This window comes from Pan troglodytes, chromosome 5 (genome assembly GCF_028858775.2).
Source record: "Pan troglodytes isolate AG18354 chromosome 5, NHGRI_mPanTro3-v2.0_pri, whole genome shotgun sequence".
NCBI lineage: Eukaryota > Metazoa > Chordata > Mammalia > Primates > Hominidae > Pan > Pan troglodytes.
Genome location: NC_072403.2, coordinates 61,028,643 through 61,051,638, shown reverse-complemented (window position 1 = coordinate 61,051,638; position 22,996 = coordinate 61,028,643). Strand labels below are relative to the sequence as shown.

Genomic DNA, 22,996 nt, shown 5'->3' with positions numbered 1-22,996 from the left:
TTTAGCTCAACTATCTATGATCACGGGAAAGAATGGGAATTCAGACAAATGAAACAAAACATTTTTAGGGCACTATTTTTAAGTCTGTTAGAGAAAAAAAAAAAACTTTATTCAGTGTTAAAGAGACAGACAACCTAATTGAGATTTTTCTCTCTTTTCTGTTTCATTGCTGACATGATAATAAGCTCAGAACCAATCATCAGGGAGGAGCGGAAGAGGAAAGGTCAGAGAAACCCATGGTATCAACATATCCATTAATGGAATTCACACTGTACTATCATATTCTTACATTGATAAAATTAGTGATGCTAACCTAAATAGGTCATAAATGACCGTTTTTAAAATCAACTAAAAGAAAGTAATAGTAGAAAATTAAACTAATGTATTTTATGAGAAATGTGGAGACAGTATTTTGATCAAGTTTCATAGGTAAAACAGAAAAATGGGGTGAGGTGAGGACCATAGGAATGCCCCCATAAACTTTGGTTTGCTAGAAGGTAAATAAATCCCAAGGTTTGATGCTTGGAATGAGAGGAAAAAAAAAAAAAAGAAAAACAAAAAACCCTCAAATCCAAAGTTTTGTTGTTGTTGTTGTTTCTTTGTCGTTCTGTGGATAATAAAAACTGAAGGTAGCAAAGGTTTAGCTCCTTTATGCCCTGCCTCTGCAACACTGTCAGCTTTTTCTTTTGCCCCTCCTGTCATTCACTTTCTTAATGCTCTGCCTCCTGGAGTTAAAGTTTCCTTCTCATCCAATAAGCAAATGTTATATATATGATTCTACACCACAGTACTCTGTTTATATCTCTTTAGTAGTAAACACTACACTGTGTTTTACTTTAATATATTGCATTTCTGGCCTTCCCATGATGCTGTCATGTCCTTGAGGTTAATGGTAATATCTTTTTTATCTTTGCTCCTTCTAAAGTCAGAAGAGTGCTTGCCAATTAATAGACTTTCAATATTTGTTTGATGAAGGAATGAATGAGTGAACACATGAATGTTCTCTCACTATTTTTATTTAGTTTATACCTATTCAATAGTAGGACACCCCCAGATTACATCTCAGCAGAACATCAAGTTCTAGACTGAAAGATGTTGACATATTCTCTCTGAAAATGGTTATCGCTGAGCTTCCAAAGGAGTCAGTCCCTGTGACCTTGTAGTCATTATCCAAAAGACCTCCAGTACATTTTCTTCATTTCTGAAATCTGAGCACAGATACTGTTTCCTCATACTCATGCTTAGCGCTAAAGGTAACATTTAGCAGAAAAATGGGCAACAACTACAGGATATATCCAGTTGTTATGTAGATTGAGTATGTAGATTAACATGATTCTTAGAGACTTCATGCAAAAGAGGAAGGCCATTGGATTTAGTGAAAAATGAGTTTGAAATGTTTTATCAATCAATACTTACCTTACTTATCAATGTTCTATGTAAATACAAAACAAAAATTTGGGATCTAGATGCAGAAAAGTGTGTATGCACAGTGTTGAAGATAATGACTTTCTTTTTGTCACCCAGGCTGCAGTGCAGTGGTGGAATCACCGCTCACTGTAGCCTCGACTTCCTGGGCTCAGGTGATTTTCCCACCTCAGCCTCCCAAGTATCTGGGACCACAGGCGTGTAATCATTCCCAGCTAATTTGTGTGTGTGTGTGTGTGTGTGTGTGTGTGTGTGTGTGTGTGTTTAGAGAAAGGTTCTCACCATGTTACCCAGGATAGTCTTGAACTCCTGAGCTCAAGCAATCTGTCCACCTCAGCTTCCCAAAGTACTGGGATTACAGATGTGAGCCACCATGTCCAGCCAATAATTACTTTCTTAGCAAAAGCCAAGGCAGATCCTAATTTTTTTTGTTGGAATGAAAACAGAAGATTAAAATTTGAGTAGCTTGAACTGAATGTAAAAGAGATGCAAGTTATCTATTACTGATGCCTCTGATATTTCCTTAAAGTTCATATGAGTATACACAGGATTTTATGTATATATAAGATATATTTGCAATGAATAGAAAAAAAATTTAGTCTTACACATTTTATATTTTAAATCTGAATTATTGCAATTTAAAGTAAAAATGTCTCATCTCTAACCTACTATAGCAAATATATTTCAAATCTTAGAAATCTTGCAGACAATGTTTTGGTAACACCTATTCTTTGAAGGTAGAATATTTGCAGACTCCAATATATTGAAGAAAAGATAGGTAACCATATGTCTGCAAATGGATTAGATGAAGCTTGCTAAAGTCTTATGTTTTCTTCTCATTTCTATATAGAGGATTAAGGATATTTCTGTGAAAAAAAATGCATTTCTAAACTCTTAGTGTAGACCAGTCCTTGGAAGAGATTTTTATTCATTGTATTAATCCTTATTCTTCTGGCACTTCCATATCTTCAATATTGTTGCTGAAGTTTTTTGATTTTGTTTTTAGACTGTCATATAATTCTGGTATTTATTTTGTGACCAATAACTCCTGACATTTATGATTTAATATATCAGAGATACTAGATCTAAATCAGCACCAGTATTTCACAATGTTTTTGTGTAGTGAAACACCTTTAAATTTATAACAACCCTTCAATTCTTTCCATGATAATTGACTAACTATATTTACTATGTATAGCAATATGTGTATAGATTTTAATAATTTAAAGGACACATGGTAAAAAGAAGTGACATTCATTTTAATCCTGAAAGACTGACTTTATATAGAAAATCATAAGCTAGAAAATATAGAACAATATTTTGCACTACTGATTCTATTATGCATTCTACTTAGTAGCCCAGACTTCTGATTTGTACTTTTTTGCAAAGTTGTATAAGTTTAAAAGTATATTGTTGGCTTAATATAATAATAAATTACACCAATGTACACACTAGTAACTCTACTTTAAATTTAATATAACTAAAAATATAATTTCAAAGTTGTTACTAAGAAAGCTTTTTGGGTTCCCACATCTTTGCTCCTTCCTTCATTGCCTCTAATTCCTCTTATTGGTCTTTTTGCTGTAATTTCTTGCTTTCTTGCCAAATTCCATTTCAAGGGAGGTGTTTTAATCTTCTCCCCTCTGATAGCTCTTCATTGGTACAATAGAATTTTTGTCAAATGGAAAACTACTTGGCTTGTCAATTGGCCTCCATCAAATATAACAGGAGGTTACTTGTCCCTGTTACAGGACTTCTCATACTTGGTGAACTGAGGCTCTATTTAAAGTGTAGATTCCAGGGTCTTCACGCCCTGAAATTCTGTTTTGATATGTCAGGCATACGTTCTGAAATCAGAATTTTTACCATGCACTCCTGTTTTTGTTTTCTGGATGTTGGATGTTTAAATGCATTGTTCAAAGTAATCTTTTTTAAGATTTTAAAAAATGTAGCTGTGATGATTTACACAGGAGAAATCAAGAGCAAAATAATCTGTAAAAAAGAATTTATGTATAATCACTTATTCACTATCCAGTCCCTTCTGTAGTCTTTGATATATATGGGGAATGTATAAAAAGGTACAGACACAAAAGATAATATTGGTTATAAATATTGGATGTATTTCACCATACCTGTCTCCTTATCTAAACTCTTACCTTCATGTTCTAATGGCCACCATACACTTACCTGTACTATATCAAATTTAGTATGATCAAAACCAAATTTTGAGTCTTCTCCTTCCCTGCTGCAAACACACTCCTCCTCTACGGCCTTGTATCTCAGTAAATGACACCTCCATCAACCTACCTGGCATGAAAGTGTGGACTCCTCTCTTTCTCTTATACCCATAAGGCAATCCGTCAGCAAATCCTGTTGGTTCAATTGTCAAAATATATACTAAATATCACTAGAGTATAAGTTTCCTACAAGAAGGAGCTTCGTCTGTTTTGTTTGCTGCAATAGGCACACAATAAATATTTTTTGAACTAATGAATTTGTTTATTGTGGCAAAAAGGTCTTGCCACATTAAGAGATTTACATTCCCTTGTATGCTTTTAATTATTCCAGAAGACATTTTCTAAAACATTTTCACATAAACTGTATCTATTGCTTGCATAGTCACACAGAAAAACAAATACCTGAGAGTAGTAGACTGATTGTGAATAGCATGTTGGGGAACAAGCCCTAATTTCTGCTGGACAACTGCACGTGGGTACTCCTCTAGCAATTCAAACTCCACATCTCTTTGTCCAATTCATCATGACCCTTCTATACACTACAGTTGATATATATTACATATTTCCCATTTTAAGAAAAAAATGAATAAGACAAGCACTGTCTTTTTCTTTTTTTAATAATTTAATTTTATTTTAAGTTCTGGGATACATGTGCAGGACGTGCAGGTTTGTTACATAGGTAAACATGTGCCATCATAGTTTGCTACACCTATCAACCCATCACCTAGGTATTAAGCCCCACATGCTTTAGCTATTTATCCTGATGCTCTCCCTCCCATAGTCCCGACAACAGGCCCCAGTGTGTGATGTCCCACTCCGTGTCCATGTGTTCCCATTGTTCAGCTCTGCTTATAAGTGAGAACATGCAGTGTTTAGTTTTATGTTCCCGTGTTAGTTTGCTGAGTATAGCCACTGTACTTTCTTTGGCAGAAAATTTCATTAGTCAGCAGGTTCTTTTCTGTTCCTATCAATTTCTCACATTTGATGAGTTGCCAATTTCCATCTTCAGACTGCCTCTCATATTTGTTTCATTTTTTTTTCATATTCTATCCCATTGTCTTGACTTCATTCTCACAACAACTGCCCTGAAGAGTCTCAACAGGCTTCTAACTGGTTTCCCAGTGTCTGGTCTCTCATAACTTTAATCCATTCTTACCATTAAGCCAAATTAATCTCCCTTTAGGAAACTCTGATATAACACAAGTCATTTTAAAATCACTCCAGAGATTGCAAAACATGTTTAATTCAATCCGCCATAATACACTACAGACAAGACTGGGCCAGATACCCACAAAATAAAGAAGGCCACAAAAACAATTGAAAGCAGTAGAGGAGATTAAGACCTTATTACTCAAAATTACCCAGAAATGTGTTTAAAAACTTGTGTATTATTGGAATTCCCTGAATGATTTTTGGAATGGTTTATAAATAATTATTTTTGTGTCTTCAAGCTATCATGCAGTTAATCTTAGTACTTCACCAATGTAGGTGGAATTTTTCATTCTTTGGAACTTTTCAAAATCGTATTCACATGTCAACAATAACTCAAAATGCTACCTCCTCAGTGAAGAAGGTATTTCTTTCCCCATGTCAAACCCAACTCTTATATTTCAATGTTCTGAGACTTAGCATATGCCTCTTCAGTAATCCTCATACTATAGTTTATTGTTTACATGTTAGTCTCCCCCACAAGATTAGAAATTCCTTGTAGGTAAGAACCATGCCTCATTCACTTCTGTATTTCCTCCACAGAATGTAATAGAACAGATTACACATTGTGGGTGTTCAATAAATATTTGCTGAATGAAATAAGAAAAGGAAATAGCTCCAAATTAGATAAGCCCTAGAAAGTCAGTGTGTTGGTTCAGGATGCTTTATTTTTCTGTGTACCTTTTGCTGCTACAGTTGGATTTAGCCCTCTGGTGCTCTATGATGCTTTTGCCTCCATTTGGATGAAAAAGATATCTTTGCATGACTTCAAATCAACAATCTGCATATATTTCTATTATTGCTGATGCTAACTCAGCATTCAGAGCAGTCTTCTGAACTCCTGTTTACAAAGAGATAAAATCTATGTCTGGCTTGACTTTGCTCTTGTATTCCTCGCTCCTCTTTCCCTTTAGTAACTGTGATCAGGTACCTACAAGGAGTTACAGATCACTGAGGCATTGGTGATTAGTTATGGAACCCAAGTCCCTTTTGGTTAAGTTTACCAGAAAATGTGTATGACACTGTGTTTTGTTTAAATCCCACAGGTCATATTTTTTCAATTTGCTACGCAGACTAGCATAGCTGTACTGTCAAAGGAGGAATGGAGTGGGGAACACAAGACTGCATTTATGGCCGGGTGTGGTGGCTCATGCCTGTAATCCCAGCACTTTGGGAGGCTGAGGCGGGTGGATCACGAGGTCAGGAGATCGAGACCATCCTGGCTAACACGGTGAAACCCTGTCTCTACTAAAAATACAAGAAAAAAAAATTAGCCGGGCATGGTGGCATGCGCCTGTAGTCCCAGCTACTCGGGAGGCTGAGGCTGGAGAATGGTGTGAACCCGGGAGGCAGAGCTTGCACTGAGGCGAGATTGCGCCACTGCACTCCAGTCTGGGAGACAGAGCATTTACTCACAACTCAGGAATGAAAAGGCCAGTTGATAATATGTAAAGGTATTCACACAACTAACACAATAGCAGCTCTCTAATACTGAATGTCACTACCCGTAAAAAAAAAAAAAAAAAAAAAAAAAAAAAGATCAAATAATAGCCCTATCACACTAGTTGTTGTAGAATTAACTAAAATAGGTATGACAAACACTTTTATTGAAGAGTTATGTAATAAGGGAAATGTAACAACTCCAAGAAGCCTATTCTGTAAATTTTGTTCATTACTGATTTTCAGTAATAATACATATTAATAAATTTGGTTCAATTGTTCCAGGTTCTGCTAGAATTACCAATATCTGCTTTCTTTTCTTTTCGTTTTCTTTTTTTTTCTTTTTTTTTTTTTTTTTTTTTTTTTTGAGACGGAGTCTTACTCTGTCACCAGGCCAGAGTGCAGTGGCTTCATCTTGGCTCACTGCAACCTCCGTCTCCCGGGTTGAAGTGATTCTCCTGCCTCAGCTTCCCAAGTAGCTGGGACTACAGGCGCATGCCACCAAGCCCAGCTAATTTTTTTGTTTGTTTGTTTTTTAGTAGAGACGGGGTTTCACCATGTTGGCCAGGATGGTCTCGATCTCTTGACCTCGTGATCCACCCGCCTCAGCATCCCAAAGCACTGGGATTACAGGCAAGAGCCACCAGACCTGGCCCCAATATCTTCTTTCTCTGGGTGAGGTTACACTTTGATTTTTTTTTTTTTAATTCATAATGATGAACATTTTAGGAGTTTGAAAGCAGAATTAGACGGGATTAGTGTTTCTCCTATTCTCTATTAAATAAAGTGTCTAGAACTATGCATCTACTGTGAACATTGGTTTTGTGCGCCACCTGAAAGTGTTATTATTTTTTCCATTGTTTGCACAGTCCAGAACCCTAGAATTGGCACAAGTCACTGGCAATGGAAAAGAATGACAGAGGATTCCTAAAGCTTAGGCTCTATGGGCATGCCTGAAACATCCCAAGGCTCAGGTGAGGATATGTCTGTCCCTTTTTATTATAGAAAGTACAGAGTCATAGTAACATTCTGTCACAGCTGTTTCACCTCATTTGGGACACAGATCATTAAGTATTTGCTTAGACTTTTATAAAAACAACCAAGAATTATTTTGAAACAAAAAGAGTTTAAGAGTTTTGCACATTACATGTTCTTCTCAGTTATTGCAGAAATATAGCGTATCATTTAAAGAAATCTTGGTGTATCTTACTTGAGAAAACAAAAGAACAAAAAGCTACCAAATTTGTAAATTTCATTTTGCTTTTCTTGAGAAGAGCAATATAATTGCATAGTATAAATCACTCAGTCATGTCAAGGAGATCTCAGTGCTGGGGAAAGATTTTCAAATGGTCTTTCATAATCATTACTAGAATAACTACAAAATAGTTGATGTATAAGTTACTCAAGATATAAAACAAAATAATCACAAAAGCAATTGAAATTATTGAAGCTTTATTTTAAATATTTATATAGAAGAAATTTAAAGCCTGCAATGCTTAATTTAAAAATGTACTTATATGTAAAAAATTCCTCCTGCTGGAAGTCTTACACTTTAATTCATTTGCTAACTAAAAATTCTGTATTCCTGAACCTGTTCTCGGCACTGAGGATACATTGGCAAACAGGAAAAAAAATGAAACTATTCTCATGCAGCTTACCTTTTACTTAAGGGAGACAACAGAAAAATGAACAATAAATTAACAATTCAATTTGAAATGGTAATCAATTCTATGACAAAACTAAAATGGGATGCTATCACACACAGCACATGAGGGAGCAGTGATTCAAAGCTGGCATTCTAAGAGAACTTCCATGAAAGTGCAGTGTGAGCTGAGCAGGAGCCAGTCATAGGAGGATCAGAAATTGTGAAAACTCTAGAGCACGCATATATTGCTTAGGGAAACATTGTATTCTGTTTACAGAAAGATTGTCAAGGAATATTGTCTATTCAAGGAAAAGAAATCATGCTACAGTGATCAATCATCCGAAGGATGCACCTTCTTGTTTGGCTGTTAATTCAAGGACTTATTCATCTTTAGTGTATTTATCATTTTTACTTCTGTAAATGTTATAGTTCATTTACTCAGGGGATAGTTGAAAATATGTCTTGAATTTGGGAAACTCAAGGCCTTATGTCCAGTTTTCAGCATTTTTAATGTTTGGAAGATACTTTCTTAATCCTGCATGAAAAATTAGGGTGTATTAATTATATTATTCATATCATCCAATCCCCAAACTGTGTGTGTACACGTGTGAGGTATGTACATGTTTTTATTTATGTGTTTTTAAGTTCTTAAATTTTTATTTTCTCCCTTTTCTCTAAGATGATTTGGCTTCTTGTCAATGACAAGTTATAAAGTTCATTATGCCTGGGGGAAAAAATAACACATACGTCTATAAACTAGGGTAATCTTACTGATTTTCAGGAATATCTGAGTCACCATCACCATCTCTGATGATTTCAAAGAACCAGATCTCTCTAGGTTTTCCTGTGTCCAAAGTATAAATCAAGCCCAAACACATAAATATCTCAATAATTATGAAGTTATTTTCCTGAACCAGCAGGTAAGATTTGTTAATGTATTTTTATCTTCAGTCTATATAAAATTGGGAAACTTTCGTATAAAGTATTATAATTGAGGAAGCTAAGTTTTTATCTATTTTTAATAATAAAAAGTTGATTCAGTTTAATATAATAACAAAATGGTTTCTTAAGCATTTAATCACACCTCCATACCCCTGCCCAGAAAGATCAGCACAATCTTCACATTTTATGAAAGACGAATTGCCTTCAAAACAGTATTTATGAGCAATATGGTTCTCTACCAAAGTGGTTGACTCATCAAATTCATTCCGAATTGATGAATTAAATTATTAAAGCTGGTGGCCTTCTGACCCCATTTCTAGCAATGTAGTGATAAAATCAAGGCCTCACATAGTTATAAACCATGGGCCTTATAAATTCATTTTAGAGTCACTGAGTAGGAATAAAAGCTAAGAATCTACAAAAGGATATTATAATTTTTAATCATTGTTGTATTTCCATTGTGAACTAGGAACGGCAAATAAAAGCTTCTAAACTATCCACAGATTTAGAAATTTGAAGTGTGTTACCATGCCAACCTGTAGGGAAATATTCACGGAAATTCCCTAAGGGCTCACTTGGGGTCAATGTAGCATCTTCATTGATTGTTTGAATAAAATACATGTCATTTAAAATAAATTTTCAAGTGAGAATGTTTAGAAAGTTGTAGAAAATTTAGAAAGAAGTGCGGATTTAGTTGGAAAATGTGAAAATTGTTTATTAGATCTCAAATTTTTAATATTTTGCATTTCAGTGTGAGGCCAAAATGTGATGTAAAAGCTAAAATGAGAGATGGCTAGGAGTACAGTGATGCATTGAAACCTCAGTCAGTAACTAATCATAAAAATGATTTTAGTAAAAAACCATGTAGAATATTGGAAAATATTAATAGACCTATGGCATGCAAGATTCATACATATATGTTCCAAGAAAGATATAATGAAAACATCATAAAGAAAACTTGCGTCTGGGTGCAGTGGCTCTCGCCTGTAATCCTAGCACTTTGGGAGGCCAAGGTGGGTGGATTGCCTGCGCTCAGGAGTTAAAGATCAGTCTGAGCAACACAGTGAAATCCCATCTCTACTAAGAATTCAAAAAATTAGCTGCACGTGATGGTGCATGTCTGAAGTCCCAGCTACTGGGGAGGCTGAGGTGGGAGAATCACTGGGACCTGGAAGGCAGAGGTTGCAGTGAGCTGAAATGGCGCCACTGCACTCCAGCCTGGGCAACAGAGTGAGACTTTATCTCAAAAAAAAAAGTAAAAAGAAAAAGAGAAATTGCTTCTCAAATTTAAATATTCAGCAAAACAAAAACAGCAACAGTTTTTCCAATATGTATTCTTTCTTTCTCTTCTTTCCTTGTTTTTCCTTCGTTTTCTCACTTTATGTTTTTCTTTCTTTGTTTTGTATGCAGCACGTAGAAAGCCTCCTGGAAGTAATTATCTGGAGAATTTGGATTATGTTCTTTATTGTCAGTTTGTTTGTTTGTTTTCATTAAAACAAGCTTATTGCCAAAACAGGATGCAAACCCCAGTGTGAAAACCTTCACTAGTCTTTCCCCTCATGTATTTATTCTCTGCGTTTTCCTCAAAATGCTCTCATGGAAAATGCAAACCAATGATGGTACTCTAATTTAAAATCTTTTAACAGCTCCCCCTAAACAACAGTGTCAAAGCCTAGATCTTAAGAATTGTACACAAGGTCTTTTATGGCCAATCCTTATTTACTGCTTCAGCCTCATTTCCAGACTCTCCTCATCTGCACTTACATTGGACTTACCCAATTGCCTAACACTTTCTTCATAGCTCATTCTATTTCACGCCTCTTTGATTTTGCTTATGTTGTTTCCTCTGCTTAGAACATCCTTACCCAATTTTCTTCACCTGGGTAACTTGAATTCATCTATTAAAACTCAGTTTAGGTGTCATCTCCTCCTGTATCTCTCTCTAATCCCCCAGCGGAGCTAAGTGTCCTTCTCAAATACTTCCACTACATTCTATGCAACCATCTGTCATAGTAGCACTTACCACGTTATTTTAAAACTATGTGTTTATGTGTCTATCTTTCAAAAAGAGTGCAGGTTCCTTGGATTCTATTACCTTTGTACCCTCAATCCAAGCACAATAATTGGCACATAGTCTCTTAATATTATCAATTGCCTCTATTGTCAGAGACCCAAATCGCAACGATATATCTATCAGCTTATCTTAGTGGTATGCCATTAAGCATTGAATTCCTCCAAATTCTCTTGTTCTGAGTCTATGCAAGTTAGAAATACTTTTAACTATTATATAGATTCTGTGACAGAGACATCACCATCTCCCAATCCCCTTTGTAGTTAGGTTGATACGATATGATTGATTTGGACCAAATGAATATGACCATGACTGACAAGTGTTAATTTTTGGCAAAGGTGGTTAAGAGCCAGTATACTTCTTCTAGTTCACAACTTTAGAGGCTGTGCAACAACTTATCCCAAAACTGAAGTCAAACAACAAAAATTTATTATGACACAGCTTCTGAATGGTCAGGAATCTGCAAGAAGCTTAGCTGAATAGTTCTGACTCAGTGTCTGTTACTAAGTTGCAGTGAAGCTGGGGGTGGGTTGGGGTAGTGGCTGTTGTAGTCACCTCAAGACTCAACCTGGTCTGAAGGATTTGCTTCCAAGCTCACACATGAGGTTGTTAACAGACTGTATTTCCTCTCTGGCTGCTGGCTGGAGATTTTAACTCCAGCCAACAGCTGCTCACCACAAGGCAGCTTACTTCCTCCAGAAGAAGAGATCCAAGAGCTAGAAAGTGGGTACTTGAGCCAGAAGCTGTAAGCTCCTGTTATGTAATCTTGAAAATGACATTGTTTCACTGCTGCTATGAGTTGTTGGTCACCCAGACCAATTCTGGCATAATATGCAAAGGGACTACACGATGGTGTGACTATCAGGAAGTGGGGCCGGGGCCCGGGGGCAGTCATTGGAAGCGATATTGGAAACTGATTACCACAGAGTCCACCTTTTAGGGATAGTGCACAAAATGTGGAGGCTGCCTGAACTGTGAGTCATTGGATGAAGCAGACTCTCCAACCCACCTTAGATGTTAAATGAGCAAGAAATAAACTTTCGTGATACTAAGCCAATGAAAACTCAGGGTTTCTTTGCTACTATGGCATAGCCTAGCTATTCAGAACAATAACAGTCCACATGGATTTCTGTCTACTGAAAAAGACTATGATAACTGAAAGAACTTTAAGCATTTAAGGACTTGTAAGAATAAACTCTTACTGTAAATTAAAACATCGAAATTATTATTTTATGTTTAACAAGTTTATGAAGTTTGTTAATGTGAGTTTTTCCTCATAGTTTTGACACAATCACATATCAAAGACAGGATAGCTGAAGACCAGTCAAAGATAATTACACACCTCATCCTGGCCTCTTGAAATACAGGAAATTTGCAAGCTTTTCCTAAGCTGACACACAACCACTTGGCTTTTCTGTATGCCCATGCTTTTCTTCCACAGTGATTTTAAATCACTTCAAGCACTTGAGTTTTTTTCATTAAAAAAGACCTACCTCATAATGTTGTTGTGAAGAATAACTGAGACAGAATATGGACAAATACCTTCTGAAGAGTAAAATACTATATAAATATTAAACATTGTTCTCATGTGTTTAATATTGAAGGCAAATTACTTGTAAAGACCCAATAATAATAATCTCTAAACATTTTTTAGAAATAAAGATATAGTCATTTATTTTGAGCAATTTGTTTTTTGTTTATGAAAGAACAGTTTTTCTGGCAAGAAATTTAATGTTATTTTAAATATCGATTTAATTCATTTACTCGGTTAAGAGATCACTTCTCATTGTGAACAAAGGTGAAATGTAAAAATTTTATCCTCAGAGTCAGCAATTCAAAAGACTGGTCATATGGGTCATGTGTTTCATCCAATAGCATCTCAAACTGTTTCAAAGTCAGTATCTAAAGGTCATTTCATGTCTGATGTAATAGGTAATGATTCTTCGTACATATAATACATTATTCTGATCCAGGAACACTGTCCGGTGATATAGACATTGACCTGTTCACGTCAGGCACAGTGGCTCATGCCTGCAATCCCAGCATTTTGGGAGGCTGAGGTGGGTAGATAACAAGGGCAAGAGTTCAAGACCAGCCTAGCCAAGATGGTGAAACCCAGCTCTACTAAAAATACAAAAAAAAAAAAAAAATAGCTGGGCATGGTGGCATGTGCCTGTAATCCCAGCTACTGGGGAGGCTGAGGCAGGAAAATAGCTTGAAGCCAGGAAGTGGAGGCCGCAGTGAGATGAGATTGTGCCACTACACCCCAGTCTGGGTGACAGAGCAAGACTCCATCTCAAAAAAAAAAAAAAAATTAAAAAAAGTTCATCTATTTAATAAAATCAATAGCAACATGATTTGTTTAAATAAATACTAATTATTTATTTGGCAATGCATGACAAAAAGAAAAATAAACAAATATCTGTAGATTATGTGAAGTGTTAAGTGTTTAGGCTCTCAGGCTCAAATTGTGTCTAAAAGTAGCCTTTCAATAACAAAATAATCCTTGGCCACAATTATCTAACATTTTTTTTTCCAGTGAGTCACCCCCCTGAACAGGTAAAAGCATTTTTGGCAGCACCTATTTTACCTTGAAATTTTCTCTTGTAAAGTAACCCTAGCCCGACCTTGATTGGCTTATCAAATGAGCTCATCCTCAGAGTTGAAGAACTGTAGTCTATCAGAAAAACAGCATGGCAACATGCCCAAACAACTCTGTAAATTGTCTACAGGGCACATCTAAGTATCTCTTCCTTCCTCTTTTTGCCTATGCATCTCCAGTCAGGGTTAGAAGCTAAGGAAAGAGGCAGGATGAAGTAATGGAATAAGCATGGACCATGGAATTTGTTAAATCCATATTTGAAACCTAGTGCTGCTATTTACTGCCTGACTAAACTTTTGAGTAAGTTAACATTGCTTTTTGAATTCATTTTTCTTATTTGTAAAACCTATTAATCTTCTCATTATAAGTTTGTTGTAAGGCATCAATAGAGTATATATAAGTGGAGCCTGACATATAGTACCTTGCATATAGTACCCAATAAATATTCAACAAATTTCCTTTGCAGGGAAAAAAGGAACTGAAGACAAATACCATCAGCTTCACCAATCACATGTCATTGACTGAAACACACTTAATAAAGCCAGCATTCCTTAGGGTGGAGAAGATGTCAGAATGCTATAAGAAGAAACATGGAAGGATCTTCTTTCACTAGTTAAATAACATCAGCAGTGGATGTTTCGGAGCGGAGTGAGAATATGGAGACTTTGAGATGCTAACATAGCTGCAGTACATGAAAATTTTCAAATATAATCTAAAATACAAAATAAGGAAAATTAATATAAATCATATGATACAATTTAGTATGTAGGCACTACTACAATCAAGACAGTTTTCTAAAAACTGGAGCATTGTGTTTATGTTTGAGTTTTAGATTTGGTCTCTTGAAAACTGGTATTTTTTAATTATCCCATTTCCCAAATATATTTTTTCAAATACAGAAATAACTCATTGCATTTAAATTATCAGTTGCACATGATATTCTCATTATTGTCTGTCCATGATAAATGTTGCTGTTATCTATGAAATAGCCATCTTAAAAGTTATCATTGGGATTTTAAGTCAAAGATATAATTTATTTTACTAAGTAAGACTAAACAGTTATGATTTTAGCAAAAATGTAGAGGCATCAGATTAATTCTTATTCAGATAAGCATGTTTGCATTTTAAAACTAAAATGCACAATAGGTTTAAAGCCTAATAGTTAATATTACCTTTTACAGTCACTATTCATGATTCTATTGAGTCTTGGCCGAGATGAGTGATGTATTATTTCTATATCTAAAAAGGATTTAGAAATAACCCCTTTTTGCTTCCTGTGTAGGTAAGGATGGGTTTACAAACACCCACGAAACTAAAATGGGCATTCGGAGAAGCAGAAAATAAATGTCTCTAGGCTAAGGAGTAACATGAACTTGCAATTCTACCACTTACATATCTGACACAAGACTAACTCTGTAGGAAGCAAACTTATTACAAATATTTCCCCATTCCACACACCTAACTTGGGTAAACTGTTATTAGGTAAATTACTTAATGGATAATTTATTTTAACTATGAATACTTCACAATGTATTTTAACAATGTATGAGTTAAATCAACATATTACCAATGTGTGTGTTATTTAAAACACTAGTAGTGATAGACCTGCCTATCAACAACCTATTAACAACTCAAAAACTCTAAATGAATGGGACCCAGCACAGGCAAATTTAAGTTGAGAGAGAAAGCAAACTATTCCAGTAGTTAGGAATGGCTTTCATTTAAAGACAAGAAGGCAATGTTAAGCAATCAGTATGAAGGAGATGGGTGGGTGGAGCTAGTGTGGAAAAGGAGAGTAATGTGTGCCAACACCATTTTATTCACACCTTTTAGGAAAATACGCAATTAAGGAAAAGGCTGGGGCAGAGGCCATAAAGAGCTACAGAGATACAGACTGGCCATGAAGGCAGAAGCTGGCTATACACCACATCACAAAAAGTTCAGTCATGAAAATTAAGGGATAAAAATTGACATTAATTAGTGTCTATGTGTCAAGAAAAATATGTATGTGCCTGTGTCCCTTTATATGTCTTTATAGAGGGTATACGTACATTATATCCTGATACTATTTCTATAATGCAGGCATTATCGATCTTTAATTTGTAATTATAAAAAAATTGACTTGGATAGTTCAATAACTTGCTAATGGCACACAAGAAGCAAGAAGCATAGCTAGACTGATGTTTTCCTATTTTCCATATGGAGACAACAACAGATATGACAGAAGCATACCAGATGAAACATATGATATCTTTGAATGCAGATATGAGAAGCAGAAAATTGATCATTTTCCCTAGGTAATTAATGTTTAAACTGACTAGAACACATTTCTCCCTACAATTGTCATTCAAGGAATCAGGAGTAAAAATTAACATCAGTCACATTTCTTTACATTTCCCCAGAGGCTCCCCTGATATACACACTAATTTAAAAAAATGATAATGCTCACAATATACCAATTGAATAAGTTGATACATCTACTTAGCTGTAGTAGAAGACATAGTTAGGAATAGGTTATAGGTGGCATTATTCTGAAGATACTGAAAAGATACTCCTTCCAAAAAGAACCTTACCCTATGCTCCTTCCTTAGAACTTAAAATTTCACATTAAACATGCTTACAGCTTTTCATTGAATGTAAATACTCATAACATTCTATTTAAAACTTTACTCCCCCAGGAAACTGCTTTCCATCTTTGGGAGGAGTATATGAGAGTGGAGAGGTGGCATAGTGATAAAGAGGGACTATGGGGAGAAGAAAAAGAGATGAGGACAATCAAGACTTTGTTATGCTACCCACAGCATATCCTATTACATCACTTCATGAAAGGACATTGTGGAGAAGATGACTTCTAACTGATGGCATTATATTTGTAAGCCCAAAAAGGTTGAGATTTTCCAAGTAGTTATATGAAAGTACAAATGGTGACTGGACCTGAAGGCTCAGTGATTACATCTGCTGCCTACACTGTGGTATTTTACCTTCATACTTAATATTGCATCTTTATTTTGCATAAATCATGTGACATCCTGTCCTACCACTCTATGTGCAAAATTACTTATACCAGAGGGGCAAAAAAGCAATTCTCAATCTAATTCATGTTGCAAATTTGACAGTGACATCAAAGAGCAGGAAGTTGTCTGTGAGTAACGACACTACTCGTTTGTTTAAATGTCAAACCTAAACCTCATCAACTTTCAGGCAGTATGTCAGAAAAGAATGCATTTCCGTTCAACCAGAGAGGATTTCAGTGTTATTCAGTCCTGAGGAAAATAGCTGTCAGTTTCTTTAAGGCAGAGTGCTTTGAGTAAATCTTTGTTTTTAAGCTGAATGGAATTGGCCATTTCAGCACTTGGGGCTGTGGACAGTGCTATCTTCTTTGACATTATGAAACAAGTAGCCTTACTGTAGAGGTGTTTCCTTCTTGAAACTAAAACTCCCCAGGCTAGCAAACATGTATCCCTAAACTATGCAATTAGGATATGGAGACTATTCACTACAAGGTCTGTGCAAGGTAAAAATGCAATAACAACAAAGAAGAGCACATTTTACCACAAAGATTCAGCCTAAAATTAAAATAAGGAAGGCAAATAGTTACTATTGATAGGTATTCATTAAAAAATTACTGCTTCTCTGGAAAGGTTTTTGGTGAAGAGAATGACAGTGCCATTAATCCCTCATTGTACTTTATTGGCAGTGGGCGTTGATGCAGAGGAGAACAGGAACACATCTAATAAACTTGCAGACAATCAGGAGCAGAGAATCTATTCTCTATATGCTTTCTAGCTCTAGAGTGGAATAACAATGGAGAATTCTGGATCTGAGGTCAGAAAAAATGGAACTGAATTTAAATTATGTCCTTTAATACGTCATTTTATTTCTCTAAGTCTTGTTTCTTCTTCTGGCTAATGTGGGTTATTTTGATGTTTAAGGGAGAGTGTACATGAAGGGCTCTGGCACACAGTAGGTACTCAATATATGTTCAATTTTGATTATTCGCTTATCAATAAGTGTTGGCATAATGCAGTAAAATGTTGCTATGCTGGTAGCCATGTGTCTTAAGAGATGTAATCCTAAGGATGGGTAACAAGAAGAAGGAAAGCAAGATTAGGATTATTATCAACAGAATTATGCTTATAACAAGAATCCTAATCTTGTGAATTTCCACTTTTGTTTCATTTTGTTAGTATCCCAAAAAGATTTCCTTTATTTTTACTTTTAAATCAACCAAAGGAACACAGTCTAAAAATAATATTTTAAAATGTACTAAAGTTCTCAGAAGTTTCTTGTCTCCTCAAATAACATTCTACCAACATTCTGGAGAACTCCTGTCATTCACATACTATCATCTATTCTGCCTGCTGAGTTGGTGAGAGACTACTCGGGATGACTTCTACCCAGACCAACACACTTGGGAGAGAAGGCAAAAATCAGGTTAGTCTGAAAGCCTGATAATTTCCTTGTCAGTCCCCATTGCAGCTACAAGTTCTTTGCTTTTGACTGCAAAGCCTCCCAGCCTATCTCACCTCACTCACCTTCTTCCTCTTTTATAAATGAAAATCAAGAGCAACTCCTAGCCTCCTCCATCTCCTGTCATTTTCAGCAGAGACTTCCTCCACACTGCCCTCTGCATGTGAAAAGTCTCCCAGCCTTCTACTCTTCATTCATCAAGGTACACTCTCCTTCCATTCACAATTTATTTCAAGTTATCCCTCCCTTCCAAAGCCCCTTTTCTGGAGGTATATTCCCCAACTGCCCTAATACATTCCATCATCGCACTCACCATGTTGCCATCTCACCCCCTCCCCAACCCTCAGAAATTGTTTAGTGGGAGGGGGATGGGGGGTCGAGGAAACCCGTGTTTGCATACAGACCTAGACCGGGACAAATAGCCTAGCATTAAGCTTAGTCTCATCTTTGGAGAAAACAAAACAAAACAAAACAAAACAACAACAACAAACAGTTGACATGAATAATTCCTGAGCCTGGCAACAAGCAGACTGAAAAAAAAAAAAAAAATTTGGCTGAATGGATGTATGAATGAATGGATGGATGGATGATCGAGATCTCTGTGGTACTTGTCTCCGATGCCCCTCCTTCTTGCTCCAGGCATGGATCCTGTTTAATTCAGCTTCTATGAGTGAGTGCACTTCCCTGCTTTGCCTCCGTCTCCACTCCCTGCTGGTTCATTACCACCTCTTGACTGGAGACTAAACCTCCTCGCCAAAGGGCAATGCCACCTAGCTCACAAATGCTTTGTGACTTCCACAGCCACAGAGAGCTTGCTCCTTAGGGATGTAGCTTTGTATTCTGCAAGCTCTGTCTCGTCCCAACCCCCCTGAAACACCCAGCCACGTTACACAAAGGGATGACTGACTCCCCCACCCACCCACCCACACACACACACACACACTCAACAAAATCCACCTGGAGATCCCTGCCGCGGCCCCTCTCCCTGCGCTTGTAATCTAGGTGCTCGAAAAAGAAACGCGGTTTCCCCGTTATTCCTGCAAAACAGGGAATAACCTTTCCAGGGCTAGGTCCTGGTTCGGAAAATCAGAAAACTTTTTATTATTATTATTATTATTTTATTAGAAAACCCCATCCGAGAGCAGCGACCTCTTTGTTTGCTTCCCAAGGGGAGGGAGCTGTCTCTTTAGAGCCTTCTCAGCCCGGGGCGGAGGGGGGGTGATAGCCCCTAGGAGGGCTGCCCGGGAGGAGACTCACCCAGGACGTTCCCAATGAGAGCCACGACGAACACGATGATGTACCCGGCGATCAGGACCCACTCATATTCTTTCGGGTGCAGGTATTCCCTCCACAGGTACCGCAGGAATTCCTCGTCGTCATAGTCGGTGGGGTTGAAAAAGGGCTCTTGAGTTTCATTCAGCTCCGAAGCAGATGACCAGTTGCGACAAGGGGGGGAGTCCTCCAATTTGGTGCCGGACATCACGGGCTCAAGTCCGGTTCCGCTCAATGCTGCAAGCTCCTCTCCGCCTGCCCCATGAGCACTGGTGATTTGCGGTGGGAAAGGCTGCGCGGAGAGGCTAGAAGGGGCTCCCGAGCAGAAAATGACGTGAAAAGTTACTGAGCCAATGCCTCCGGAGTCTTCTGCCGGGCAACTTCTGCGGTGGCTTTGCTGTCTTTACAGACGATGTTGCACCGGGAAGACAGGCAGCTGAGGAACTAGGGACCCGGCACTGGAGGCTGCAGCAATGACACCAGGAGGAGAAAGCTACGTCCGGCTCAGCTGAAGCTCAATTACTCCTCATTCCAGCACTCAGTCCGCAGCCCACAGCCTCCTCCCTCGCTGAGGGAGAGCTGAAGCTGAAGAAAAAAAAAAGTAATGAAAACTAATTTAATCTGTTTTTTGGGGGGTGGGGGGTGAGAGTTAAACCTCTCTCTTTTTCTACTTATTTTCTCTATTTTTACGTGCACTTATTATAAACCATGCACAGACATGCATCAGTCTGTGGATATGACAAAAATGTCAACATACAATTAATACAGAGCATGTTGATACATTTGTCTTTGTAAAGCAAATATAAAAGTAATAAGGAGGTGCCTCTGTGTTTCTCAAGCAGGACAATGGAAAAGTCATTCCAGGCAAATACTTTAACATTTAATATAAACTTATTTTAACATTTGACATTTGCCAACTTAGTACTTGCCGAGTCTTTAAGATATCTCCGTCTTCACTTTCTCCTTAAAATTTGAGAATGAGACTGTTTTTAAATTGAAAGGTCTATTTAGCTGGAATTTGTATTTGCGATAGTTAAGTGTCACATGAAATACAGCAACAAATTCTTGAAGGACGCCAAGGGTCATAAATATGATCATAGTTAATGTTGTCAAGCAAGACAGACCACCAATATACTCACTGATATTAAACATTCACTGTAGGATGTAGCAATCTAAGCAGAAGTGCTCTCTCTGGTAAATACCACATCCCATTGGGTCTTTCTTCCCATTGATTCAGGGCTGATGTCACCTGCCATTCTCTCATGCACTGGTTTTGTCTCTAATAATAAGTATTCTAGCATTTGTCAGAATGTGAATTCATGATCCTTTTATTCTTAATAAACATGGTAAAAATATTGCATTTAAGTAATTACAATCTTGCACTTGGGAAGAGCCTGGAAATCTTGTCTGAACTTCAGCTTAAGAGTAGAAGCCTCCTGATAACATTGCTGACATGTCCCCATCTAGCTTGAATGTGACCACCACAATTCACTACTTCCACCCTTATGGGAGTGCTCTAAAGGTGAGAAAACTGTTTCTTACATTAAACCAAGGTCTCAAGCCACGATTTGTCTTTTTGAGACTTTTACCTCTAATTCCTAGTTTGCATCTTGGTGCTACACAGAATAAATCTTCCACATGACAATGCTTCACAGATTCAAAATAAACATCACAGCCCCAGCACTCCTTTTTATGCCCTCATGTTTCTTTTTTAGTATTTTTCTTTTCAATGTTGTTCAAATGACAGTAGCTCCCACCTACATCTGTTTGGTCTTCCTTTAGACAATTGTCAATATCTTGAAAAATATGTAACTGGGAGGAAGTAACAATAATATGGTTTGAGTCTTGCCAGTGCAAAAACTACATTATTCTTTGGATGCAACCAATTTTTATATGTAATTATTTTTTCAACACACACAAGACATTGGTGGTTTACACTGAGATTTAGTTAACTACCCCACCCCCTCCTCCAATCATAATTTTTCGTATTTGTTTTGTGCTTTATGGTTTATAAAATTATTTCATATGCATTTTTAAACCCCCGAGGGCTTAGCTATTACTAACCCCTTTTAATAGATGAGGAAGCTGTTCCTGGGGAAATTAGATGATTTACGAAAGATCAATGGATTAATCAGCAGCAAAACCATCTGTTCTTTCTTCTATTTATAGAATACTTTTTGGGACATAGTACTTCTGTTATTGTATAGATATCACATTTTATGAGAAATATTGTTGTATTTCCCCAATCTGCACTAATTAAATTTCTTTTTAAGAGAAGGGCATCAATGGGCATTTTATTATTTTACCAAATATTTCCTGAGGGTTATTTTTCCACTCTTAGTGATACAAAGTTAAACAGGTTGCTGTTTCCATGCATTTTACTTTCTAGTAAAGTTAGATTTAAAAAAAAACAAACTAACAAATACATAGGGAAAATGTTAGGAAGGGATAGATGCTATAATTCAAACCACACAGGATGAGGTGATGATGAGTAGAAAAATCCCAAAGGTCACATTAGAAATGATTGGTCAAAAAGGCTCTGTTAAGAGATGATATATAAGCAAAAGACCCAATTGATATGTGCATATATTAATTTCATTCTGTTAATTTGAAGTTTAAACAGACCTTAAATTCTAATGCTATTATCCAAAACATTAGCCATTTCTCCAGACCTGTTGTCACCAGTAAATTTGACAAGTAGGCCTTCTGTGGCTTTGTTCAAGTTCATTGGCATAAATCTGTCAACTTTATACTCTGGCACGATGTCTTCCTCTGATTTATTAATATCTGCATTTTACTCTTCCATGCACTATTCATCTCAAAGTGGGAAAGGTTGTTGCAACTTAAGTTCGGATCTATATTCATTAACATCTGCAAATTCCTTGTCATTGACAATCTATAAATATGGACCCAGTCTGCTATTTCCTAAGTAGTCAGTGTCATTAGCTTTCATTTTGTGGCACTTCAACTTGTCTATACTTCAGTCTTCTCTTCGTAAATCTTCCACCTACAATTAATCATCACAGTAAACTGAAGTTATAAATAACGAGAAATGAAAATATTTTCAAGATTTTATCCTGATACCTGCTTTATTTTATGACAAGCTGAATTTATCTTGATCCTACAAATATTTCATTTCCTTCTATCTATGATTTCTGTGGTGCTTTCTTCTAAATATGTGGTACTCCAATGTCATAAAATATTCACTTAAATCTTCAGATTATTACTTGATTTCTTTTTTGCAAGTGCACCATAGATAATACATATTATAAGACTCATTTTTGATGTGAATATCTTCCTTAGATCTTTTGATATCTTTTGAAACATAAAAAAGGAATTTTTAGTTCTTAGGTATTACTCTTCTCTTCAATTCAAATATTTCTGCTGGATGTAGGGAAAAGGAATCAATCCATTTCACAAACACAAAAGAAAGCTCTAAATTTGTACCATGATATCCCCCTTAAGGTTGTTAAAAGAATTAAATGAATTGATATTTTCAGACCAGTGCCTCACTCCAGTTAGAATGGCAATCATTAAAAAGTCAGGAAACAACAGGTGCTGGAGAGGATGTGGAGAAATAGGAACACTTTTGCACTGTTGGTGGGACTGTAAACTAGTTCAATCATTGTGGAAGAGAGTGTGGCAATTCCTCAAGGATCTAGAACTAGAAATACCATTTGACC

The 22,996-nt window shown here is 36.6% G+C and overlaps 1 protein-coding gene across 1 annotated transcript in view; it reads right to left on the bottom strand.

Annotated features, from left to right (window-relative positions):
* Positions 1-19,898, bottom strand: part of HCRTR2 (hypocretin receptor 2) — a 108,750-nt gene extending 88,852 nt beyond the window's left edge. The window contains exon 1 of the mRNA XM_024356997.2: positions 19,299-19,898. Within this exon, the coding sequence (XP_024212765.1) occupies positions 19,299-19,521 (223 nt within the window). The 5' untranslated portion in view covers positions 19,522-19,898. The remainder of the gene's footprint in view (positions 1-19,298) is intronic.
* Between the last annotated feature and the right edge of the window lie 3,098 nt (positions 19,899-22,996).